This window comes from Xenopus tropicalis, chromosome 8 (genome assembly GCF_000004195.4).
Source record: "Xenopus tropicalis strain Nigerian chromosome 8, UCB_Xtro_10.0, whole genome shotgun sequence".
Taxonomy (NCBI): Eukaryota; Metazoa; Chordata; class Amphibia; order Anura; family Pipidae; genus Xenopus; species Xenopus tropicalis.
In genome coordinates, this window is record NC_030684.2 from 37,053,060 (window position 1) to 37,080,399 (window position 27,340).

The following is a 27,340-nucleotide window of genomic DNA, read 5'->3' on the forward strand; positions in this document are numbered from 1 at the left end:
TTTATCACAGATACTCATGATAATACATATAGGGGCCACATTCATGTTTACTACCTCAGTATACTTATAGTCACTATTGGCTTATTGATGCTCACGTTTTTTTACACGGGAACGTTGAGACTTACTTGCAAGTGTGCGATATACTACTTATGGGAGTCACGTTCGCAATTGCTGCCTCAATTTTACATAACCGCTCAATATGACCCTAAGCATGTATCGACTTTGCTTAGTTATATAATCGGTATACGATGCGCTGATACTGGTGATTTCCTTATGCGGCATATGAATTACTTTCGGCTTTGATAATTCGCCATGTTGCCCATTAGTGCCTAAAAGAGGAACTGCATTGGAATCCCAGCTTATGTTACCCCTATTGTTTCGGCGCCTAAATGGTTAAATATAATAGCTGACAATATTCAACGCTGTGAGTACTTTTGGTCAGTACAGATCAAACCAACATTTCCTTCCCGAAGGGACAAAGCCCTGGTGCCTACACCTCTATTTATTACCTCGGCACCCGGGATTTTACACAGCAACTAAACCATTAAGTATTTGTAGCTCAGTTCCATTTCTGACCTGAGATCCTGGTGCCTACAATTCTATTCGTTACCTCGGCAACCAGAATTTACCAAGCCACCAAGCAAAATACGGCGAAATTCCTTTAACACTGTTCCGTGTTACACCCAAATCCTGGTGCCTACCATTCTATTATTACCTCGGCAGACAGGATTATGAGACAAAATCGACGGTTGCAAATATTACCGCTTCGCATTAGACTCAGTTAGATCAATAGCCAGTCTACATTACTGGCTGAACATCACCTGAAAGTCAGATGGTGTTCCTATGCCTGCAGTCCTAGTTAATCACTCGGCGCAAAAGTTACTAAATCAAATCTGTGAGACACCAATTCTTAAGCCTAAATCCTGACGCCCACACATCCGCTTATTACCTCGGCAGGCAGGATTTGAAATGACCGATAGTTGCCAATGTTCCCAATTCGCATTTAAACTAAAATGTAAGTAGTCAGCCTACATTACTGGCTGCACAGAAAACAGGAGGTCAGAAAATATTCCTGTGCCTACAACCCTAGTTGTTACCTCGGCACAGGATTTGCTAGATCAAGGGTGTGAAACGCCGACGCGCGTTTCGCATAGAGCTTTCTCAAGACGAATTTTTGGTCATTTCCGTGGGGGTGAATTTAAACCCATTTTGGCCAATCAAATTACTAGTACTGTTTCAGCCAATCATTTTCTTATCGATTCAGCCCCTTCACCGCTACTTTTTGTTTTATTATTATTTCTTGATTTTTTATTTTTTTATTTTTTATTTCTTATTAACATTTTAAGAGACTCAGGGACAGTTAATTGAAAACCTTATTTTTCTTTTTTATTTGCTTTGCCATGTTTGTTGTTGTTTGCTTCGTTTTCCGGTCTCTCACTAGTGGTCACGGGTTTGAGTAGTCGTGTATAGTTTATTTAGAGCATTTATTTATCTGACATTATATGATAGTGGAAGTGCGCAGTTGTTGATCTTTCTATTCCAAACTATATATATTTTACGCAAAGCGTCTACTTAAAGATGATTGTGCCAAATTAGTGAAGATTCTTGGTCCATCTATTTTCATTGGTGAAATCTAAAATGACAGGTGCAGAGAGAGTGAAATGAATGTGAGAAAGAAAAAGAAAAAGAAAGTGCTATGTGACAGTGTTAGAAGGTGCCGATTTGCAACAGGAGTAGGAACTCCCAAATATATTAGGGGATTTCGGATAGATAATCCTTGAATATACTGGTGAAAATACGAGTATATTGATACCATAAAAAACTACTAAAGAACTAAAAATAAAATGTGAAAATAATAAGTGCTGCAATATGGTCTATAATTATATAGACAAAATCATGTTGCATAATAATGTTCACAACAAAGTGAGTGACAATGTGTGTGTGAATATAAGTGAGGGAATAAACTCCATTTTGTATATTCATTGTGAGTGTGTCAGAAATTACTCAGATAGTTATTACGTTCGTAAAAACGTAGTAAAGTCAATGTTCTCATTCAAACCTTTTGGAGAAAGAGAGTCCAAAAGGTAAATCCATTTACTTTCTTTTTTAAGCAAGTGTTCAGTAATATTGCCTCCACGTATTCCTAACGATGCGTGTTCAATAGCCCAAAATTTAAGTTGACTGGAATTAGCTTTATGATACTTCCGGAAATGGCTAGCCACTGTACTCAGAATTTTATTATTTATCCAATCCGATTCTGCATTTTTTATGGTACTGACATGTTTTTGTATCCTCTTGTTTAGAGGCTGTGTTGTCATCCCCACATATTTTTTATTGCAGGGACACTCCAAACAATAGATTATATTCGTAATCTTACAGTTTATTTTCACCAGAAAATGCAAAACTAGCATATTAATTCCACATGTGCCACTATAATCAATAAAGAAAATAGATAAATAGCATATTTCAGAGATATGCCTGTAAGATTACTGTAAAAATTGCAAATAAACACCCTATTAAACCCATGTGCTCCCATGCTGCTTGTCTCTCTTGTAAAAAAGTGGCCAAAAGTTCAAGAAAAATCATTTATTTATAAAGTGCCAACATATTCCGCAGCGCTGTACAATAAGTGGGTTTCATACATTGGACATACAGAGTAACATATAAAGCAACCAATAACCAATACAAGGGGTGAAGAGGACCCTGCCTAAAGAGCTTACAATAGTGAGGTCCTGTAAAGAAATCAGATAATTTCCCACATTGTTCCTAATGGCTCAATCACAGCCAGCAATACACATCAGTAGAAGTTGGGGATAAGGCCCCGGGGAATGAGGGAAGCAAGTGCTACAGCACACTAAGGGAGAGAGGATCGGCGTCCTTTATAGCTGAAGTCAAATTTTTCTCTACCATTTGCAGAGCAACGTGCTTACCAGAAATCAGCGGCTTGCTCACATAACTTCAGAGTGAATGGCCCAAGAGCCTGCCAGTTATCTTCACATGCATGTGCTTAATAGTCCCAACACGGCTGCCCAAACTGGGACCCTGGAAACTGTAGGTGGCATAGCACATGCTATCGGCATTTTCTGGCCAAAGTATCATTATTTCCCCCAACTGGAGTGTGGGCTATTAGTGTGGGTTATTAAAGATCCAAAGTTGCATTTTGTACTGCTTTAATAAAGATTTACACCAACCCTCACTTGGGCCAGCTAACCAGCATCTCACCCTTCTGCTGGCTGCTTTCCCTGGCTGCATAGCAGAGCCTGAGGCACTCAGCACAGCGATCAGCAGTTAGGTGGACCTGAGAGGGGACTGCAGTATATTTTTCCTTGTGTGAAGGCAGCAGAACTGTAATTGGCTAACCGCATCTAGAGCTGTGATTGGCTGGCATCGTTAGGATGTGCCCAATACTCAAATGTAGAAAGTAAAAGTGTAATTTTTATAGTTACCAGCCCTCTGTAGCTCACACTGAAAACAGGCACCAAATCTTATTCGTTATTGCCTACATGGTGAGGGTGACAAAAGGTAACATGTCCCCTTCAGTGTTCCTCCAGGCAGGGGTTTGAATGGCTCCTCTTGTACTTGCCAATCATTTTACACAGGATTCCCCTTTGCACAGAAAATAAGTGCTTTCCCCAAAATCACAGCCCAGAACTCCTCTTCATAATTTGCAGTATGTGGGACACCTTTAATATTATAATACATGCCTGATGTTTAGAGCTTCCTGCCCTGTATGACTTGGCCTGCAGCCTTTTACATTTATATGGCCACTGAACATTTCATTAAGGCTCATTTATTTACAGTGGGCAAACCTACTGTTTGCAGGAAAATCCAGGGAGGCTGTTAATTATTAGAATTATATAAAACCAGCAGAAAGGGGTTATTTGTGAGGAATTTGTATAGGTTTACTTGCCAAAGCTGCACTGTAAACAGCACAGGGATAGAGAGATTCTGCCTGCCCCCTGTCTGTCTGAGCTATTCCCTGCAGTCTGTCCCACTGTATTGCTCTGTGCTTTTACACAGCTTGCACAGGAGAGCACAGCTGCCCACAAGGAATTATGTGGGCATGAATGTGCCTCACACTGGTTGCTACTATATCTCTATATATATAAAATATTTCCCACAGACCTCAGGCATCTAGTGTGCAAACTGTTTTTTGTTTGTTTTTCTTTTAAAAAGTGCCTTCTTAACTATAATTGATTAAGGAATCTCTCAAACATGGGGATATCAGTGTTTTCTCAGCAAGATGAAAATGTATTAGGGAGTTGGCTGGTCGGCCCTTGATACCCGGCTCTCTAGTGGGCCCTTGGTGCCCCAGTCTGACACTGATTTAGGTGCAGCACTCTGAAGGCCTGACCAATCAACCCCTGGCTCAAATAGACAGATGCTGTACAAGGTGCTGCATATATACAACCCCCGTTTTTTTAAAAAATGGGTAACTGTAAAATATAAATATATATGTAAATCATATAAACCCTATATCTAATTGCAAACAGTACAAAGACAAGATATGATTGGTTTGAATTTGATGCAGCCTTTGAAGCTGGGACAGGGGCACACATATGTTGCTTTAAACCGAGTAAATATCTTTTAGCATTAATAGTTCCTCCCCAGCTTGCCATGTCACTAATGCAGCCAAATACCTTTATGGATGGAGGCTTTAGAACTGTGCATTGATACTCCTTCTCCTCTTTAACCAGGAGGACCTGGTGTACATGATTTCCAAAAAGAAATTCAGATTTTGATTGGTCAGAGCTCAGGACAGTTTTGTATTTGTGGATGCAGAGACAAACTAAGTTCCCACACAATACAGTGATTACATTTTTAAAGCAGTGCCAACTGAGGGCCCAAAGATCACTGCTATCCAGTATCAACTTCTTCCGCTTTGTTTTATGCATACGGAGATTTATTTGGATTCACTGAACATTTTAATGAATTGATTTACTGTAGATGATGGACTCCCCAAATTCTTAAAAAATGATGTTGAGAAACAGTATTGTTAAATTGTTGCAATATTTGCCCGTGCAGTGTTTCACACATTGGGTACCCCCTCCCCATCTTTATTTCTGAGAGACCCAACCTCTTTGGGATTTTGTCTTCTTTAGCAGGGGCGGGCCAAGCCGACCGGGCGCCCTAGGCAACCCGGTCGGCCACCTCGCCCCTGCACCTTCCCCCCCTCGCGTTTCAGCGCGCATGCGCAGTTCCGGGGGAGGGGGGGGGCAGCGGCTACGCGAAAGTTCATTGCCCCCACCGCTTATTGACAAGCAGCGGGGGCAATGAAAAAGGAGCTAGGGGTAGGCAGGAGAGGCTCCTGCTTGGCGCCCCCCCAGTGTTTGCGCCCTAGGCAGCTGCCTCTTCTGCCTACCCCTGGTTCCGGCCCTGTTCTTTAGCAATACACAACTTTTCCACTCTGTCCCAACTTTTTTGAAATGTGTCGCTGACATCATAAATAAAATACAACACAACGTTTCTCAGATTCAACATTCAATATGCTGTCTTTGTACTGTTTTTAATAAAATATAGGGTTTAAATCAGGGGTCGGGAACCTTTTTGGCTGAGGGAGCCATAAACACCACATATTTTAAAATGTAATTCAGTGAGAGCCATACAATATGTTTGGCCGCGGATGCTGCGGGGCAAGGTAGGGTGGGTCCCAAGGATGCAGGGTGCGATGCGGAGGAGGGCGTGGCCTGCGCTCGGTGGATAGAAGACGTGTTCTAAGGCTTAGAACACGTCTTCTATCCACCGAGTACAGGCAACGCCCCGTTATTTTTTTTTTATGAAAGATTTGGCAGCGAGCCAGATGCAGCCATCAAAAGAGACACATCTGGCTCGCGAGCTATAGGTTCCCTACCCCTGGTTTAAATGATTGCAAATCATCCCGTTATCTTTTTATTTACATTTTACACAGTGTCCCAACATTTTTGGAAACAGGGTTGTACAGCATCACCTTGTATTGTTCCATTCTTTGGGCCAGCCACCCAGGTGATCAGAACAGCAGGAGGTGTATTATCTTTTTAAATCCCCTTCACCGACTTGTCATACATGCCCAGATGGTTGGGCAGTATGGTCAAATTTGGCCAAACTGTCAGGCTGAGAAGGGACAGTCAGGTTTAGAAACTTCAAGTAACAATTACTTAAAAAGCAAACCTGTTAACGAAAAACCATCAACATGGCCTATAGGGAACTATCTATATTCATATTTGGAAAAGTAGTATTTTCATGTCAGTATCAAAATATTTAACAAATATTTAAACATTAAATAAACCCAATATGGATGTAATAAACTTGTTAGTGACAAGTACAGTGAACTGTTTTATTGTAACAGAGAAAAAAGAGTTATTTTTTGTAAATGGATTCTATGGGAGATGGGCTTCCTGTAATTTGGAGCTTTCTGGATAATTGGTTTCTGGATAAGGGGTAGCACTCTATACAATAATTGGACAATCGGAGCTCTAAATGTATGAGCTAACAGGCTAACAACATGAGGCAGGGACTGGTGTAAATAATATCTGATTTTTACATTTAGGCAATGCTACATTGAAAAAGGGAATGAGAGGTTCCCGAAACTTCCGTATTCCTTTTTTACTGATTACTCCAATAAACCTGCATGGAGGCAGTATTTTGCACCTACTGAATCGTGAGTGACTTCCTTTTTTGTATTTTGCACTGATTTTTACATTATTCACCATGTGAATGCACTAATAAGTAAAATGCGCTAGATTTCCCCAGGTTAAGTCATGCATAGCAAACAAATAAGATCTGCTTTATAACAGGTCACCAGCAAATCTGCTTCTCTACAGGGCTTTGACTTTGCATTTTGAAGGCCTAGAGGAGGGTGAAAAGGAAGCTGATATCCTTATATTGTGATCTTACCATTTATCAAATGGAAATGCATTATGCCTTTATTGAAGGCTATTACTCTCTAGCTTTGATATAGCTATGATATTTAATCTTTAGCATTGTTAATAAAACTGCCTTCCTACAGTCAATTTGCCAAATCTAAATTTAAGATGGGGGTATAATTATAATCCCTTCTATAGTATTTAGTTTAAAAAATAGGAAAACATATTTATTCCTATTAAAAACATGCTATTATCAGTTTAAAAAATACATGCTTATTATTATTAAAAGAATAGTTAGAATACATCCTGATAACTTCACATTTATTTATTGGGGTTTATCAACCAAATCTACACATGCCTTTATTGGCTCAAATCAAGTCAAGTCACTATCAAGCTGCCTATCCAGAGTTTATAATTTTCTCTCTGTGTAACTAGACCCACAAACTCAAACTAAAGCCCTATAATGATGCTTATGGCATAGGGCTGATGAGACTCCAAGCACAGGAAATAGAGCACATGCAGTATGCTGCCTCCTTGCTGACCATCAGATACATCCAAGAACAAACAGAGGTGAAAGGCTGTGGCATTGGGGTCTGAAAGGCAAGTTAAGGACGAAGGTGGGGCTCAGTCATTAGTGTGATAGGGACACTAGCCATGGAAAATGGCATGGCATTAACGTGCTGAATGGACTTGATTTTTTATTATTTTACTAAAAACAGAAAGGCATGTTTCAGATATTGATTCAAACAGGACAGGCCAGAGTGTTTGCTTCACTGTCACTTCTGGTTGTCTGTTGCAGTTGGAAGTAACGGGGCCAGGTCAATCAAACTCAAGGTTAAGTATGTTCAATGATTCAGGGACTTGAGGCTGAATTGCTGTGTACTGTGTAGGGTAGTAAAGGGATAATCATTTTCAATTTTAGTGGCACCGGTCTCTTAATATTTTTCACACAGTCCCATGATTAACAGCAAACATATGCGTTGCTGCAGACATTTTTATAAATACTTAAAGACATACACGGTGCGATCTGCTTTGGTGAGGTCGCCAAATGAGTGGATTGTTTCCGGATATGCCCTATAGTGGCCAAATAATCCCGATATGCCCATCTAGGACCAAACAATGAAATTAAACTGGCGGGCATAGGCGCCGTTGGACTGAGGACCGCATCAACGATTTGATGCGGCCCCCAATCTGACAGCAAATCAAACCTGCCCGATTGAGATCTGGCCAGTTTTAGGCCTGTCTGGGGTGCCCATACACGGACAGATAAGCTGCCAAATTGGTCTAAAAGACTTGAATTGCAGTTAAAATCTGCATGTGTTTGGCCTCCTTAACAAATATAATCCTACATTGTATGGCAACTGAAATCAAGAGCTAATATACAGAAGATGGGCTTAACACTGAATACAATATAAACAGTATATATAACTCTATAATACAGTATATAATAACTCTAGCTGTACTAAAGAATATTTGTCTGAATAAGGCAACTCAACACTTCCTGCTGTTCCAATTCCTGCTGTTTCAATCTGAATGAAGAGTATGATCCGTCCCCCAGATACTGTGCCTGGTTGGCCTGCATATACCCACCTTTTGATTACAGCAACCACTACTGTGACTTGTGCTTTACACAAACAGCTGGAGTTTTAAACCATATTGTTGAATGAAATATAGACATCTAACCCATTTGTGAACTTCTGAACAGCCAAAGTAAAATCTAAACAAATTAAAAAAGAACAAATGTTGACTCATTTATTAAAAAATCCAAAATAGCATGAACGAATAAAAATACATAACCTAGAAATCCCTGTTTTTGTAAGAATTTTCATGAACTTGAACATGAAAACCTATAATTCCATGAACTGAATAAAGATTTTACAATTTGATAAGGACAAGTCCCACTGACTGCTACATGACCCCTCCAGCTTTAAAATGGCAACGTTTTGGATTTGTGCTTTTATTATAATTTTTTTTTTTTACACTTGATAAATACTGAGCACACTATTTTGTGTGTGCATACACAGCCTGCAAATATCAGAGCAACCACTGCATGGCACCGTCACCAGCTTAATTATAACACTCACGCTTGATCCTAATGGCAAATTACAGTAAGGACATTATACATGGTGTGTGAGTGATAAGCATAGCATGGGGGCCCACAAATCACAATCACTATCCATGTACTTAGAATATTGGTTGGTTCAGGGATCAGTTGGCTTTGAAAATTGTATCTATTGATGCACCATATTGGTCAGTGTGTGGGTCATTGGCAGATGATGGTGTGAAAAGGAACTGAAGCTTCACCTCCTGCTGTTCTGATCGTTGGGGCTGCCTCACCATACTGGCCTATGGAGGTAACACATAACATATATATGTGGAATGCAGTCTAATCTCTATATTTATCATATCAATGTATAATTATTATCAATGTATAATTATCAAAGCTGCATTAAGTCATATTCTGAGCTGACACTGAATATAAATCCCTGCTATAAATCTATTGTTGTCACCTTTGCTCTTCTTTACACTGATATCTCTAACAGAACAGAGCACCACCATCTTGTCCTATAGCTCTAGGGATGATTTATTTTAGGCTGGTACAGTTTTTGCACTGGAGGGTGCCAAATATATTGCCATTACAGAGTAATATAGGAATACAAACTATACCATGAAAATCAGGACAGAATCCATTTAAGTTACCTAACGCAGTTCATTTATTGCTTACTGTACAATTTAAATAATTATTCCCATTATTGAAAAACAGTTAATTCATATGCAAATAAATACTGGCACATTGGGCACTCATATATATATATATTTATATAGATCAGAAGCAAAACTGGCATCTGTTGGGCATAACAGGCTGCCTTTGTACTACTAGCTTAGCAAAAGGGTTGTATTTATTGCATTTCATTTAAATGCCAGCCACTGGTAATGTGAATATGTCAAGTTTCACTTTGCCAAAATATTTGCAAATCGTGGAAAAAATTTGTGAAACGCATAAAAAAAATTATGCTCGAAAAATTTTGCTCATCACTATCAACCACTTGCAATCAGGGCAGACCAACAACTTGCATTTAAAAGAACAAATGGACTGGTAACTTTACCCAGTTCTTCTAAAATGTACATACACACGCTGGCCTGGAATTTGTGTCTGTACAGCTGTATAGGCAGATAATGGCGGGGCGTTATGTCTGGCAGTGGCTCCATACGAGGAGCTGCACTTGCGCCTGAATCTAGCAAACTAAAAACAAGAAATTAGCACAGATTTCTTGAATTATGAGAATGAAAAGCTGTGATTCTGAGAGCAAGCATTTGTACCCTGAGATATATCTGCTGTCACTTTATGGTAAACTATGTGTATATTTAAAATCTATATGTGGATCAGTTTTGCATTAAATAAGCTTAGATATCAGATTTTCTCAAAGCTACAGAGGTTTATTCACATATAAGAGAAGAGGCTGAAGTACAAGGCAAAGCACTAGAAATAAAGGAGAAGTTAACTGACAAAGCAACTCAAGCATTTGTACTTCAGATTCAGCCTATCAGTTGTTTACATGTCCAGCCAATCAGTGAAGAGCAGAGGTGACTTGTGGATAACGGATACTTGGTCCCAACAGTCTTTTGTGACAGTTGGTGAGAGAGGAGCTAAATGATGGAGACTCGTTGGAAAAGTGAAATGATGGAGAGCGTTGAAAAGCGAAAAAGAAGAAGAGAAGAAGAAGAAGAGCAAGAAGAGGAGATCATTTCCCCTGGGTGCAGCCCTGAATTCAAAAGGGCCAAGCCCCAGGGTGATCTGCGTGGGACCAGCACCCCTACAGCTGAGGAACCGGTGCCAGAGGGGGAGCCATGGAACACCCTGACCAACCTGGCTGATGCCCTGCAGACCTTCAGGGAGTATGGAGAGGAGTGTTACCTCTATAAAAAAGGCCTGGAGGGAGGTTATCAGATGGAAATTTTCCTAGAAAATCAAAAGGAAATAAATGCTGCATCCTGGAACCACATCACCACCCTAATGATTAATGTGCACAGGTACCTGAGATTGGACTTTCAGACCCTGTGCCTGGGTATCAACTTCCTGGAGCGGTATGTGTCCTGCACTCCTACTGACCCCGACACCCTAACAAGAGTGGGAGCCACTTGCCTCTACATGGCTTACAAAGTGGCTGAATTACGGTACCCCCTCCCCCCCAAGCTCTTCCTACCTCTGTTTGACTACAGAATGACACCAGCTGAAATGCGTCACCTGGAGAGAACCATCCTAAGGAAGTTGCTGTTTCGCCTGGGGGTACCAACCATCGATTTCTTTTTGGAGCACTTCTCCCTGTTGAGACTGACCAAGAAGGAGTGTTCCCCTGCCCAGCTCACAAGAGCAGCCAAAAGCCTAACCGCTGCCCGAGGCATCGCAGCACTGTGCCTGAACCAACATCAAGACTTCTACATGCACCAACCATCTCTCATGGCACTGTGCTGCCTCAATGTGGCAGACAAATTGTTTGATTATAACAACCCTGTCAAAGTGGCCCCCACTGACTTCCCAGAACACCAAATTGAGGAGTGCATGGAAAAGATCTGCCATCTAGTCTCTATAGGCCACTATTTTTTACATCCGCTGCTGCCAGGAGTTTATCCAGAAATATTTCCATCTTTTAATCCTCCCACCACGAGGCCTGCAGCAACACCTACCAACCAACATCTACCTGAAGGCAGAGAGAGAACACCAGAGGTGGCATCAACATCCAGGGACACAGCAGGTTCCCAGCACTTAGAGATGGCAGAAAGATCCAGCCATTCTCAGGACATGGAAGGGGCCGGTTATGTGCTACACAACACATACTGGCCCACTGATCCATACGGGCAAGTATACATGCACCCCTACATGCCAACACCTCCATACTGGCACCCATACATGCCCCCAGATTGCTACTGGCACCCATACATGCATACACTGCCATACCTTCACCCATACGGATATATATTTCCTTACTGATAGACACACACACACACACACACTGAGGCTTAAATGTCCATACTACTTACCATTTAATACAAGTGACAGTATTGGGGATCACTATTTCTGGACCATGGGGGGGTGACATTGCCAGGGCACCCAGTACCATCATCAAGCAGTGCTGTCACTTTCCATACACTCTTAATCACCTATGAACACATTTCCCTACAGACAAACCGAGGCAAACATGTATTTATCCATTACTGTACATTTATTAACTCTTTCAAAGCTCCATAAGGCGTATTGATCCTGGGAATAATTCCGATTGCCATTTAGGAGTCAGGAAGGAATTTTTGCCTCTAGTGAAGCAGATTGGCCCAAGCTTCTCTCTAGGTTTTTTGCCTTCCTTGGGATCAAACAGCTCTATGTGGTGGGGTTACCAGACCCTCTGGTGATGGGAGGACACGTATAGAAGGTGCATTTATATTGCAGCGTGCAGCTCTTTCTATATGTGCCCTCTGATTTCCAGTGATCTGATAACCCTACAGTGAGCATCACATTTCATAAATTATATTTTTAATAAAGCTGTGATCTTCACATATTTAACATAAAGTTGTTGTCTGCATCATTATTTATGGGTTCTGGGAACCAAATTAGTAGGTATATTAGTATTAGTTAGATATATTAGTATTAGGTATATTAGCTGGGTAATAAATGGTCTTATGTAGTAACAGAGCAGTGCCATTCCTTCTATGAGGCAGACTTACCCTTTTATTAGATTATAATAATAAAATAAATCTAAATGCCTAATTAACATCATTGTTTCCCTTTACAATCTGCCTAAGGAAAATATTAGCGGGGGGGGGGGGGGTTGGGTACCCAGCATTTTGAAACCCGCCAGTGAAATAGACCTTTGTGCAATTGCACATGGAGAAATTCTGGGCCAATGCGCCATAGAAAAAACTGAAATTGCCCTTCTAGTTTAAACAAGAGCTGGTACAAATGCTTTTTAGGGTCCCAGCTTAACCAATCTATGCTTTGCGCCCATCTATGCGCTGAACATGACTTCTGCCTGAGGGTTTACAATAAAACTCTATGGTCAGTTCTGAGAGAGATTTGTCTGCAGTAAGAGGTAAAGTACATGGCAGCCACAACACATTTTGGGACTTGCATAGGCACAATGTAATAGAAACGGATGTTTTGCCTTTTTAAACAAAATATGCCCATACAAATGCAGGGAGGCTCGGTAGGCCCGTATTTCCCTCTGGGTGTGTCTGTGCAGGGAGGAATCCCCTCCCCAGTGAGCTGGCAGGAAGGAAGGCCTGCAGAGGCAGTGCTGGGGAGAAGCAGAGAGTAGGGTGAAGGCACAGAGATTATTGTGTGTGGGAAGTTAGTGGGGAAACCCCAGTGGCAGGAAAACATGCTCTGTTTAGGGTGCAGAAGCAAAAGGAGTCCTTGTCAACAAAGCTTGCTCTTTTCAGGACATGGAAAGCCAAAGGAAGTCTTTCTCAGGGCTCTAAAGAAACTGCCACATAAGTGAGGATCCCCCAGCAACTCAGCGACCAAACACATCTGCAATATTATGCACCTTATTTAAAGTTACAGTGTTCTGAAAATAAACCTATTAACCTTTTCTCTGTGAGTGACTGTGGTTTAGAGACATCCCCAGGGAGGGGTATTACAGCCCAGCCTGTCCTGACCCTGGGCACAGCCATGTTACAGTGTACCTGCTCTCCCATATAGCGGAGGCACAGGACTCCTGTAGCGCCAAGAAAAATTGGAAATCAGGCAGGATTTCCTTTTAGTAGCAGAACAGTGTTGGCTACACAAATGAACAAAAAAACCCACAGAACTACAGTGTTGGGCAGTTTTATTAAACAGAAATGTAAACATCTTACAATCATCACAAAAAAAACATAATAGCAAGAAAATATAGAACTTTAGTTATTCTTTTCGAAATAAAATATAGTTTTAGGTCTCCAAATTAAAATAATACTAGCAATAATATTATTGAGGATGGCAGCTGTTTAGGGAAAGGAAACTATGTAATAAAAAAAAAAGCATCTGTGACAATATTCACCTTTTCTTTAAGGTGTTTGCTTTGATTTTGCTGCATATGTGCCAATATATAGGCCTCTTCAAAAATAATATTCTTTTGTGATATACTCACAGCAATGTTGGTATGTGAATGCTGAACTGCCCTTTTCACTTGTGGCTGGAAATCTGCCTAAGCAGTAGGTTGTACCATGGCTGTAAGGGTCAAGATACACAGAGCTACTAGTATCAGCTTTTTTTTCATGGCTACTAAACACCAGAAAATACCTGCCATAGACAATACTGAGAATTCCCTCTGCTAAAACACACGTAGAGACAACTATCAGTGAATGAACAGCATTGCCTATCTTAGTAGCCATGACAAGTAGCTGCCACTAAGTAGCTCTGTGTATCTTCACCCTAGGGGCTGTGGCACACGGGGGAGATTAGTCGCCCGAGACAAGGGAGATTTGTCACGGGCGACTAATCTCCCCGTGTCACAGCCCTAAGAGTGATGGCACACAGTAAGACTTATCGCCGATGGTTAAATCTGCACTATCGTGCGCAACAAATCTCCCAAAAATGACTTACTAAAGTATAACATTAAGATCACTGCAAGTAAAGCCTATTACTCATGGTGGTCTGGCTTAATTGTTGGAAATTGCCTCCCTTGGCATTTTCTAACTTTTAAAGAACTTTTGTGTTTCAATAAAAACAGTATTATTCAGGGAAAATATACATACAAATTGCTGACAATATTGCAAGAGAACTATCAACATGGCTCATCTCCTAACAGTGCAGTTTGCAAATTTTGCCGTTTCTTTACCCAGAATTCCCAGCGTAATAGGAGATGCCTCCATGACAGCAGATTGCAGCTTATGTTTATATTAAATATGAAGCATTATGTATCCTTTCCAGAGGCCCGTGCATGTCTCATTCTGCAGAGGCATAAGGCCAATAAAAAAAAAATATATATATATTCCTAAACATAAAACTTTTATGTCTATTTGGATAAATTATCACAAGGTCAAAAAACAGTATAGAATTCACTAAAGCACAATATGAAGTAACAATTATATGTTCTTGCAAAACACAAGTTCATAAATAAAATGGATGGAGTGGTAAAATAAAAAGAGACACAACAAAAAATCTTCCAAATGAAAATGGGGAGAAATAATTAAAATGAAACCAGCATCAGAAAGAATTCAGAGAAAGCCCTAAAACGGGCAAATCCTATGTGCAGCCCACTAGAACTTGCTGAACCATAATTTTCAGCCTCCATCAACCACATCTGTAGGGCGGCAGGTTTTCCATTATTTCCCTAAAATGGTATGTTTGTACACATATATGGAAGATAATGGACACATTTGAACAATATGAAGCTATCTTGCATTAGAATCCTATTGGCCAAGGCCTACAATGATGGCTGCATGTGATTTGATTGCTGGCTTAAGGGACAAACATTTAGATCTGCCCAATTCACCCACACTGTGTGTGTGATTAAACTGGATAAAGATCCACTTGTCTGGTGACTTGGCCATACCAGAAAAACATTAAACATATGGCTTTTACTCATCTAAAGGGGTTGTTCACCTTTAAATGAACTTTTAGTATGTTCTAGAGGGTTAGTATGTTGTAACGGGCTATTCCAAAACAATTTGCAATCTTCATTTTTAATTATCTTTAGTTTTGTAAATATTTAGCTATTTGTTCAGCATATCTCTAGTTTGGAATTTTAGCAACTATCTGGTTGCTAGGATCTAAATTACCCTAGCAACCAGGCAGTAGACTGAATGAGAAACTGGAATATGAACAGGAGAGGCCTGAACAGAAAGTAATAAAAAACAACAACAATAAAATTGTAGCCTCAGAAAGTAATAGTTTTTTGGCCGATTGGGGTCAATAACCCCCAGCTGAAAGAATCAAAGAGGAAGAAGAGGAAGGAAAATAATTAAAAAACTATAAAAAAAATAAAAAATGAGGAAAAGTTGAGAAATGGCCAATCTATAACATACTAAAAGTTAACTTAAAGTTGTACCACCCCTTTAACCCACTGTAGCTGTATACTTGTTGGTTGAAGGAGGCGAGTAACAGATACAATGCTAGAAGTACTGGAAGGGTGCTGGAAGCAGCAATTGTACAGCAGTCTTTACAAGAATAGATCTCAGTGCATTTACTGCAATAGATGGTATAACTGATCCCAGACAAACAGAAATCTCTACACTGGAGGTACATACACATCTTGTACATGCACATCAAAATTGTAACTGGCTGTTATGGGTTACTATACCAGAGCAAATTTGCCCACCTTCAGTAATTTTGTAAAAGGGATACACTGAATCCATAATTTTTGCATTCAGCTAGATACTGAATCCTTTGCAAAAGCTTTAGATGGATACCAAACCCTAAACCTAATTTTAACATGTAAATCAGAGGATCCTCCATTAATATTGTATATTGAAAACTGTGTCTCTGCCAATTGTAACATGATAATAAAGGACAAGGAAAGGGAGAGTCACTGAGGTGTGGCAAGTTATCTGCCCTCCCTCCTCCAGTGATTTTAGTAGCCACTTATTTCAGACCCCAGCAGCACCCCTCATTGTTTTCCAGAAATTCACAGCCCCAGGTACTATTCATTTGCTATACTCTTCCAATGTCCCAGCACGCTGTACACTTGTAGATCACTGAAATCAGCAAAGATTTCACTCCTGCACATGTGATCACCTAGGCCTAGGGTAATGCAGGAAATGCAGGGGCACCATAGAAGCAGGGAGAGAAGTAAAGTACCCAGGGACAGTGCTTTTATGGGAAAAAAAAAGAGTGGCAGCCTGTGGTCTGAGGTTACCAAATAGAATTAAAGACAGGGTGGCAACTTGGCACCTCCCACCTTTCTCCTTTCAGCATTTTATTCAGATTTGCAGAAACTAAAAAATTAGCTACTGTGAACATAGTTAGGATTTGTTTAAATGCCTAACTAAATCCTGGATCTGGTGCATCCATAAATGTCACACAGGAACAGAATTTTAAGTGCTAACTTCAAGTGTACAATGGTATAACTGATCTGGTCTTCCTTCCATCAAGATATGTACAGTTGCTTTAGGAGTTCAATTGCTATAGAAAAATTTCATTTTTACTGCAATTTGGTAACTACACTGGGATTAACAGTACCAAGTCCCTCTGCCAGCTATGCAGGTTATAAGACATTTTTCTTTTTGCTATGTCAAAGAAAAATTGATCTCCTTTTACATTTTCATATCTAAACTGATTGTGTTGTATAACTTTTTCAGTTGTATAGGGTATACGTATATTCCTTTTATGTTAGATTTTTACTTTGAAGTATACTTTCCTTGAACAATTTGATTTGTTTTGCGTGTCTGCTTCTTTAAATATATTCTTTCACTAGGATATGCAGAAGTATCAGGATCATATAGCAGGTCCAAAATCCTTATGTAAAAATCATGTTAGAAAGCACTGCTAGTGCCTGCACTTGAAGACTAGTGCTGATATTTGCACATCTTACCCATTACTTTTGGTTACTCCTTCACAGTGGCTCTCAGGATACCAGCAACTTTAGTGTAAACAGACTGTATATGTCACTGCATGGAACATCCGCTGTGGGGTAAGGACTCCTGCAGGGTGATGGCTACTGATTTAGAGAGATAAGTCATTGTCCCAAAACGTCCACTGGGGGCACTGTCATAGAGCAAATGGCAAATACCAGCCGTTGGATCAACATTCAACATGGTGTCATCCGCACCAAGCACCTTCTGTGAATGATAGAGATGAAAGAGAAAACCATGTTAGCTGTACCTCAACAGGATATGGCCATAACATATTTACCCCAATTTCCATTATTTCATAGTACATTATTGCTGTTTCAAGTAAGGGTTAGGAAATATGGGCATGAAAAAATGGCAGAGAAAAGGGAAGCGGGTATTTGCAAAAGTCTGTCATCCTTTACATTTAGTGCCTTCATATGTTACCATTTATTATCTGACACATTAGAGGTCAGATTTCATATGGACATGTTTGTTTGCTTTGCATCAGCTAAACTTCCATAGGGCCGTGACAGACGGGGAGATTAGTCGCCCGCGATAAATCTCCCTTGTTGCGGGCGCCTAATCTCCCCGGAATGCAATCCCACCTGCTAGAATGTAAATCGCCGGTGGGATGGCATATGCAGCGCGGCAATTTCCCAAAATCAGCAAAGTTGCCTTGAAAGGAAACTTAGGCGATTTCTGCGCTGCGTATGCCATCCCACCGGCGATATACATTGGCATTTCAGGGAGATTAGTCGCCCGCGATAAGGGAGATTTGTCACGCAGCAACTAATCTCCCCATCTGACACGGCCCTTAACTCTTACATTTAAACAGAGCAGATAAGCTCAGGCAGCATTGCATTCAAAGTAATGTAGATTTTTAAAAGGGTAAATTATCCTGCCAAGTAATCTGTGAGACACTTGCTCTGTACCTATAACCTGTGCCAAAAAGCAAGATGGGACAGCAGTTTTTAAAAGTACCATAAGCTATTTTCAAGCATAAGAAACCTCTAATATACCTATAAATGTAATCTGTTTCTTTAAAAAGTATATATAAATAACCTCTATATAAGATAAAATCCAGCGGCAAAACAGTTCTTCTCTTTCTGCATCATTTGAAATCCTGGCAGGGGAGAAGGGACTAAAACATTGATGTTGCAAACTGTAACAACTTCTCCGCAGCTTAGATGGCATGCAGGAACTACATAATCCAGAATGCATTGCATTGTGATGGAGAACAGGGGCCAAATCTTAGGTAACTGTTCCAAACCATATTATTACATTAATAATAAATTACTATATAAATGAATGTCATACCCAATGTGTAAGGCACCAGGAGTTTTAGAGCTTTAGATAGTAGGCCTCAAACCAGCATTAAATGCTGTAGTATTAGCTACCATCCTGCACATAGATTTACTACTCTCTCCCTGGTGCATATAAAAAGAAGCTATGCATCTACTATGGTTTAGTTCTTTGGATACAAAGCCATATGTGTCCACCGTTCTCTGAGGTCCTTTCAAAGTGGTTTGACTTTACAAAAACAAGGTTTCCCACCAATATAATAGTTTAAAAAAATAAATGTCTCTATTATATGCAATAGATAAACTATGCATGTGCCGTTTCGATCGTGCAGCCATTTCTTCCATAGATGCAACCTTTGGCTTCACTACCCTAAATAAATAAAATGACAGAAAAGAATGAAGCTAATACATGGGCATGGCAGGCTATCCTGGCATTCATTATAACTGATAATTAATGACAATTAAAAGTGCACCCTAATCAGTCTTACATTAATTTGATCTGAGGGTTTGCATGCCCTTAAAGTGCCATGGCCACAGTATTTTCCATGAGATAAAAGTAATCTAGGTTAAAAACTATAAAATAGTTTTTAAAAACTAAAAATCATGATCAAAATAGTCAGCAATAGTGCAATAGCAATAGTGTTAGCAACTAATTACTGATAGCTGCACAACAAATAGTACCTGGGTATAATTCTTTCTGAGAGTGACTGACACAATGGCAGTATCTGACCCCACCCCATCTCTTTGAGCAGCCCATATGCCTCTATTAATGAATGCACCATGCTGGCCTAGGAAGGAAAAAAAAACATGATTTGTATGTGCAATGCATTTTAATCTTATATCTTATTTATAATTGACATAACCTTGCATCATAATACTAACACTGAAAAAAGTTGTTCCTGCTGGCCATTCACATAAATTTCTTTCATAAAAATTTCAATAGGTGATTGGCGGCCCACAAATTATGATTATCACGTGTATTATAGATACTGGTTGGTTATGGGATCAGTTGGGTTAGAAAATATCTATTAATGCACCATATCGGTCAGTGTGTAGTACATGAGCAGATGAGGGCGTGAAGGGGAGCTGAAGCTCAGCCTACTGCTGCTCTGATTGTCTGGGGTGTCCTCCCAAATGATCACAACAATAAAAAGGTGGCAGTGCACTGTATTGCTGTTCTCTTACTCTCACACGCGCGTAAATCAGTGCGATAGAATATCAGGTTGGCCCACATGCATCTTTTGTATATTGCATATACTGCCTACTGAACACAAATATTGGTAACTTAGGACTGTGGCAGACGGGGAGATAAGTCGCCGCATGACAAATCTCCCTTGTCGCGGGCGACTAATCTCCACGAAATGGCATCCCACCGGCGAGAATGTAAATTGCCAGTGGGATTGGCATATGTGGCACAGTGATCGCTGAAGTTGCCTCTCAAGGTGATTCTGGCAAATCGCTGCGCCACGTATGCCATCCCACCAGCGATTTACATTCTAGCCAGTGGGATGCCATTTCAGGGAGATTAGTCACCCACGACAAGGGCAACTATACCCACGACACCTGTTATAATGCTAATTGCATTATTGGCCACTGTTCATTTGCTTTATCCATTAGCACTGAATGTTGTCTTATATCTGCTGATTACCATCTACCTGTGTTCATTATCCTGTATTTCAGTAACCCTAGTTCTGTATCCCTATAAATATCCATTACTCCCCAGGCTCAATTGCTGGGCCAAGGGTGGAAATAAGAGGGTCTCTGGGAATGCAGGAAGGCCAGGATTCCCATCTGGAGGGTATAATAATATAAACCAGTCCAACCAAGCCTCATAATATTGTAGTGCAACAACTCCCACCCACCTTAACACACTTTCACATTACAACAGCTGGGGGGGCTTCAGGACTGACCCCCTGACATATGTACAGAAATTAACACTTAATGCCCTAAACCAGAAGCCCCTGCAATGCCAGGGGGCCAGAGACAACTTAAAACCAGCCCTGGCTCTTGGATTCTTCTCTCCTTATTGCAGCGTTACGGCTTTTCCTTACATGTCCCCTCAGAGACATATATTGTTTGTGTAATAATGCCCCCCCTGCCCAGTTATATAACGCAACCCCCAGCACTTCAAATTAACCCTCACCCGCCGGGGCACTTTGCTCTGCACATTATCACACAATTCTACATATTCGGCGCTGTAAATATAAACCAGAAGCAGCGACTCCTCCATTTTGCCCAGGACCGGAAGTTTCTCTGTGCCACAGATGCCCTCCGAAAACCATGGTTCCGACCCTACAGTTCCCCGCAATGTGAGGATCGCTCAGCCCAGCGCCACAGGGGGGCGCCAGAGCTCACTCTTTATAGCTGTATAGGGTGCACTTGCTTAGTCCAACCTCCTGCTTCCTTTTATGTGGATAGCTGCGCTGTTACTGTGTATCCAGTCGGAGAGGATCAGGAGGGTTGGGTTTCATACAGGTGCCGATCCAACAGGAAACAGTGAGGGAGAAAATGTGCTGCAGCCACAATAAACTGTATGAATGGAGCAGCTTATATTCCGCACTAAAACTCCCTTACTTTGCTGTCCCGGTGAGCTCTAGGCAAGTGCCCTTTGCCTATTTATGGCTCTAGTACCTGTCCCAAATGCACAAGCATCACAGTGTGACATATACTTGGGAAAGTGCATTCCACAGAACAGAGCTTTAGGCCAAAGCAGCTCTTCCAATAAAGGCTTCTATTACTGGCACATATAAAAGTACATCATTGAGCCCTTGCCCTGCTGATACCTCACAGGCTCTGCCTTAAATTACAGCCATTTGGGTATGTGCACTTGCAGTAGCCCCTGCCCCCCTTCCCACATGGCTGCGGGGTCGGCTCCCTCTATATTTACATCACTGAGCACTTGTATTCTGATATCACATCATATCAACCCATGTAATTCCCTCTGTTTCACCTAGTGTTGGACTGGTGTGCCACCATATTAACCCCAGATATGCCTGCATAATCCCTACATAAAATGGAAGAGTATATTAACCCTAGATGTGCCAGTTTATTTTCACCAGAAAATGCAAAACTAGCATATTAATTCCACACGTGCCACTATAATCAATAAAGAAAATGGATAAATAGCATATTTCAGAGATATGCCTGTAAGATTACTGTAAAAATTGCAAATAAACACCCTATTAAACCCATGTGCTCCCATGCTGCTTGTCTCTTGTAAAAAAGTGGCCAAAAGTTCAAGAAAAATCATTTATTTATAAAGTGCCAACATATTCTGCAGCGCTGTACAATAAGTGGGTTTCATACATTGGACATACAGAGTAACATATAAAGCAACTAATAACCGATACAAGGGGTGAAGAGGACCCTGCCTAAAGAGCTTACAATCTATAGTGAGGTCCTGTAAAGAAATCAGATAATTTCCCACATTGTTCCTAATGGCTCAATCACAGCCAGCAATACACATCAGTGGAAGTTGGGGATAAGGCCCCGGGGAATGAGGGAAGCAAGTGCTACAGCACACTAAGGGAGAGAGGATCGGCATCCTTTATAGCTGAAGTCAAATTTTTCTCTACCATTTGCAGAGCAACGTGCTTACCAGAAATCAGCGGCTTGCTCACATAACTTCAGAGTGAATGGCCCAAGAGCCTGCCAGTTATATTCACATGCATGTGCTTAATAGTCCCAACACGGCTGCCCAAACTGGGACCCTGGAAACTGTAGGTGGCATAGCACTTGCTATCGGCATTTTCTGGCCAAAGTATCATTTTTTCCCCCAACTGGAGTGTGGGCTATTAGTGTGGGTTATTAAAGATCCAAAGTTGCATTTTGTACTGCTTTAATAAAGATTTACACCAACCCTCACTTGGGCCAGCTAACCAGCATCTCACCCTTCTGCTGGCTGCTTTCCCTGGCTGCATAGCAGAGCCTGAGGTACTCAGCACAGCGATCAGCAGTTAGGTGGACCTGAGAGGGGACTGCAGTATATTTTTCCCTGTGTGAAGGCAGCAGAACTGTAATTGGCTAACCGCATCTAGAGCTGTGATTGGCTGGCATCGTTAGGATGTGCCCAATACTCAAATGTAGAAAGTAAAAGTGTAATTTTTATAGTTACCAGCCCTCTGTAGCTCACACTGAAAACAGGCACCAAATCTTATTCGTTATTGCCTACATGGTGAGGGTGACAAAAGGTAACATGTCCCCTTCAGTGTTCCTCCAGGCAGGGGTTTGAATGGCTCCTCTTGTACTTGCCAATCATTTTACACAGGATTCCCCTTTGCACAGAAAATAAGTGCTTTCCCCAAAATCACAGCCCAGAACTCCTCTTTATAATTTGCAGTATGTGGGACACCTTTAATATTATAATACATGCCTGATGTTTAGAGCTTCCTGCCCTGTATGACTTGGCCTGCAGCCTTTTACATTTATACGGCCACTGAACATTTCATTAAGGCTCATTTATTAACAGTGGGCAAACCTACTGTTTGCAGGAAAATCCAGGGAGGCTGTTAATTATTAGAATTATATAAAACCAGCAGAAAGGGGTTAAAAGCTGCACCGTAAACAGCACAGGGATAGAGAGATTCTGCCTGCCCCCTGTCTGTCTGAGCTATTCCCTGCAGTCTGTCTGTCCCACTGTATTGCTCTGTGCTTTTATACAGCTTGCACAGGAGAGCACAGCTGCCCACAAGGAATTATGTGGGCATGAATGTGCCTCACACTGGTTGCTACTATATCTCTATATATATATAAAATATTTCCCACAGACCTCAGGGCATCTAGTGTGCAAACTGTTTTTCGTTTGTTTTTCTTTTAAAAAGTGCCTTCTTAACTATAATTGATTAAGGAATCTCTCAAACATGGGGATATCAGTGTTTTCTCAGGAGGACCTGGTGTACATGATTTCCAAAAAGAAATTCAGATTTTGATTGGTCAGAGCACAGGACAGTTTTGTATTTGTGGATGCAGAGACAAACTATGTTCCCACACAATACAGTGATAACATATTTAAAGCAGTGCCAACTGAGGGCCCAAAGATCACTGCTATCCAGTATCAACTTCTTTCGCTTTGTTTTATGCATACGGAGATTTATTTGGATTCACTGAACATTTTAATGAATTGATTTACTGTAGATGATGGACTCCCCAAATTCTTAAAAAATGATGTTGAGAAACAGTATTGTTAAATTGTTGCAATATTTGCCCGTGCAGTGTTTCACACATTGGGTACCCCCCTCCCCATCTTTATTTCTGAGAGACCCAACCTCTTTGGGATTTTGTCTTCTTTAGCAGGGGCGGGCCAAGCTGACCGGGCGCCCTAGGCAACCCGGTCGGCCACCTCGCCCCTGCACCTCCCCCCCCTCGCGTTTCAGCGCGCATGCGCAGTTCCGGGGGAGGGGGGGGTCAGCGGCTACGCGAAAGTTCATTGCCCCCACCGCTTATTGACAAGCAGCGGGGGCAATGAAAAAGAAGCTAGGGGTAGGCAGGAGAGGCTCCTGCTTGGCGCCCCCCCCCAGTGTTTGCGCCCTAGGCAGCTGCCTCTTCTGCCTACCCCTAGTTCCGGCCCTGTTCTTTAGCAATACACAACTTTTCCACTCTGTCCCAACTTTTTTGAAATGTGTCGCTGACATCATAAATAGAATACAACACAACGTTTCTCAGATTCAACATTCAATATGCTGTCTTTGTACTGTTTTTCATAAAATATAGGGTTTAAATCAGGGGTCGGGAACCTTTCTGGCTGAGGGAGCCATAAACACCACATATTTTAAAATGTAATTCAGTGAGAGCCATACAATATGTTATGGTCAAATTTGGCCAAACTGTCAGGCTGAGAAGGGACAGTCAGGTTTAGAAACTTCAAGTAACAATTACTTAAAAAGCAAACCTGTTAACGAAAAACCATCAACATGGCCTATAGGTAACTATCTATATTCATATTTGGAAAAGTAGTATTTCCATGTCAGTATCAAAATATTTAACAAATATTTAAACATTAAATAAACCCAATATGGATGTAATAAACTTGTTAGTGACAAGTACAGTGAACTGTTTTATTGTTTATTGATTCTATGGGAGATGGGCTTCCTGTAATTTGGAGCTTTCTGGATAATTGGTTTCTGGATAAGGGGTAGCACTCTATACAATAATTGGACAATCGGAGCTCTAAATGTATGAGCTAACAGGCTAACAACATGAGGCAGGGACTGGTGTAAATAATATCTGATTTTTACATTAAGGCAATGCTACATTGAAAAAGGGAATGAGAGGTTCCCGAAACTTCCGTATTCCTTTTTTACTGATTACTCCAATAAACCTGCATGGAGGCAGTATTTTGCACCTACTGAATCGTGAGTGACTTCCTTTTTTGTATTTTGCACTGATTTTTACATTATTCACCATGTGAATGCACTAATAAGTAAAATGCGCTAGATTTGCCCAGGTTAAGTTGTGCATAGCAAACGAATAAGATCTGCTTTATAACAGGTCACCAGTAAATCTGCTTCTCTACAGGGCTTTGACTTTGCATTTTGAAGGCCTAGAGGAGGGTGAAAAGGAAGCTGATCCTTATATTGTGATCTTACCATTTATCAAATGGAAATGCATTATGCCTTTATTGAAGGCTATTACTCTCTAGCTTTGATATAGCTATGATATTTAATCTTTAGCATTGTTAATAAAACTGCCTTCCTACAGTCAATTTGCCAAATCTAAATTTAAGATGGGGGTATAATTATAATCCCTTCTATAGTATTTAGTTTAAAAAATAGGAAAACATATTTATTCCTATTAAAAACATGCTATTATCAGTTTTAAAAATACATGCTTATTATTATTAAAAGAATAGTTAGAATACATCCTGATAACTTCACATTTATTTATTGGGGTTTATCAACCAAATCTACACATGCCCTTATTGGCTCAAATCAAGTCAAGTCACTATCAAGCTGCCTATCCAGAGTTTATAATTTTCTCTCTGTGTAACTAGACCCACAAACTCAAACTAAAGCCCTATAATGATGCTTATGGCATAGGGCTGATGAGACTCCAAGCACAGGAAATAGAGCACATGCAGTATGCTGCCTCCTTGCTGACCATCAGATACATCCAAGAACAAACAGAGGTGAAATGCTGTGGCATTGGAGTCTGAAAGGCAAGTTAAGGACGAAGGTGGGGCTCAGTCATTAGTGTGATAGGGACACTAGCCATGGAAAATGGCATGGCAGCCCTATGAAATATAACTAACGTGCTGAATGGACTTGATTTTTTATTACTTTACTAAAAACAGAAAGGCACGTTTCAGATATTGATTCAAACAGGACAGGCCAGAGTGTTTGCTTCACTGTCACTTCTGGTTGTCTGTTGCAGTTGGAAGTAACGGGGCCAGGCCAATCAAACTCAAGGTTAAGTATGTTCAATGATTCAGGGACTTGAGGCTGAATTGCTGTGTACTGTGTAGGGTAGTAAAGGGATCATCATTTTCAATTTAAGTGCCACCGGTCTCTTAATATTTTTCACACAGTCCCATGATTAACAGCAAACATATGCGTTGCTGCAGACATTTTTATAAATACTTAAAGACATACACGGTGCGATCTGCTTTGGTGAGGTCGCCAAATGAGTGCATTGTTTCCGGATATGCCCTATAGTGGCCAAATAATCCCGATATGCCCATCTAGGACCAAACAATGAAATTAAACTGGCGGGCATAGGCGCCGTTGGAATGAGGACCGCATCAACGATTTGATGCGGCCCCCAATCTGACAGAAAATCAAACCTGCCCGATTGAGATCTGGCCAGTTTTAGGCCAGATCTCGGTCTGCTAGGCCTGTCTGGGGTGCCCACACACGGACAGATAAGCTGCCAAATTGGTCTAAAAGACTTGAATTGCAGTTAAAATCTGCACGTGTTTGGCCTCCTTAACAAATATAATCCTACATTGTATGGCAACTGAAATCAAGAGCTAATATACAGAAGATGGGCTTAACACTGAATACAATATAAACAGTATATATAACTCTATAATACAGTATATAATAACTCTAGCTGTACTAAAGAATATTTGTCTGAATAAGGCAACTCAACACTTACTGCTGTTCCAATTCCTGCTGTTTCAATCTGAATAAAGAGTATGATCCGTCCCCCAGATACTGTGCCTGGTTGGCCTGCATATACCCACCTTTTGATTACAGCAACCACTACTGTGACTTGTGCTTTACACAAACAGCTGGAGTTTTAAACCATATTGTTGAATGAAATATAGACATCTAACCCATTTGTGAACTTCTGAACAGCCAAAGTTAAATCTAAACAAATTAAAAAAGAACAAATGTTGACTCATTTATTAAAAAATCCAAAATAGCATGAACGAATAAAAATACAGAACCTAGAAATCCCTGTTTTTGTAAGAATTTTCATGAACTTGAACATGAAAACCTCTAATTCCATGAACTGAATAAAGATTTTACAATTTGATAAGGACAAGTCCCACTGACTGCTACATGACCCCTCCAGCTTTAAAATGGCAACGTTTTGGATTTGAGCTTTTATTATAATTTTTTTTTTACACTTGATAAATACTGAGCACACTATTTTGTGTGTGCATACACAGCCTGCAAATATCAGAGCAACCACTGCATGGCACCGTCACCAGCATAATTATAACACGCTTGA

At 40.7% G+C, this 27,340-nt stretch overlaps 2 protein-coding genes across 8 annotated transcripts in view; one reads left to right on the forward strand and one right to left on the reverse strand.

Moving 5' to 3' along the window:
• Positions 1–27,340, reverse strand: part of LOC100486764 (phosphorylase b kinase regulatory subunit alpha, skeletal muscle isoform-like) — a 59,029-nt gene that overhangs the window by 22,796 nt on the left and 8,893 nt on the right. Inside the window, exons 2-4 of one of the 7 annotated variants that reach the window (XR_004219501.1) lie at positions 19,349–19,455; positions 17,348–17,594; positions 1,575–1,633 (exon numbers count right to left, since the gene is read on the reverse strand). Coding sequence is in view for 1 of the 7 variants with exons in the window: in XM_031890665.1 (XP_031746525.1) it covers positions 19,349–19,455 (107 nt within the window). In the remaining 6 variants the exon portion in view is untranslated. The other 6 variants (XR_004219496.1, XR_004219499.1, XR_004219498.1 and 3 more) reach the window with 6 other exon arrangements.
• Positions 10,362–12,399, forward strand: LOC116406532 (cyclin-O protein B-like). The gene has a single exon (XM_031890642.1). The coding sequence runs from the start codon at positions 10,495–10,497 to the stop codon at positions 11,830–11,832; it is 1,338 nt and encodes a 445-aa protein (XP_031746502.1). The 5' UTR covers positions 10,362–10,494; the 3' UTR covers positions 11,833–12,399.

What these genes read in the sequence shown, in the direction of transcription:
- LOC116406532 (XM_031890642.1), top strand. Translation starts at nt 10,495, where the DNA reads ATGATGGAGACTCGTTGGAAAAGTGAAATGATGGAGAGCGTTGAAAAG.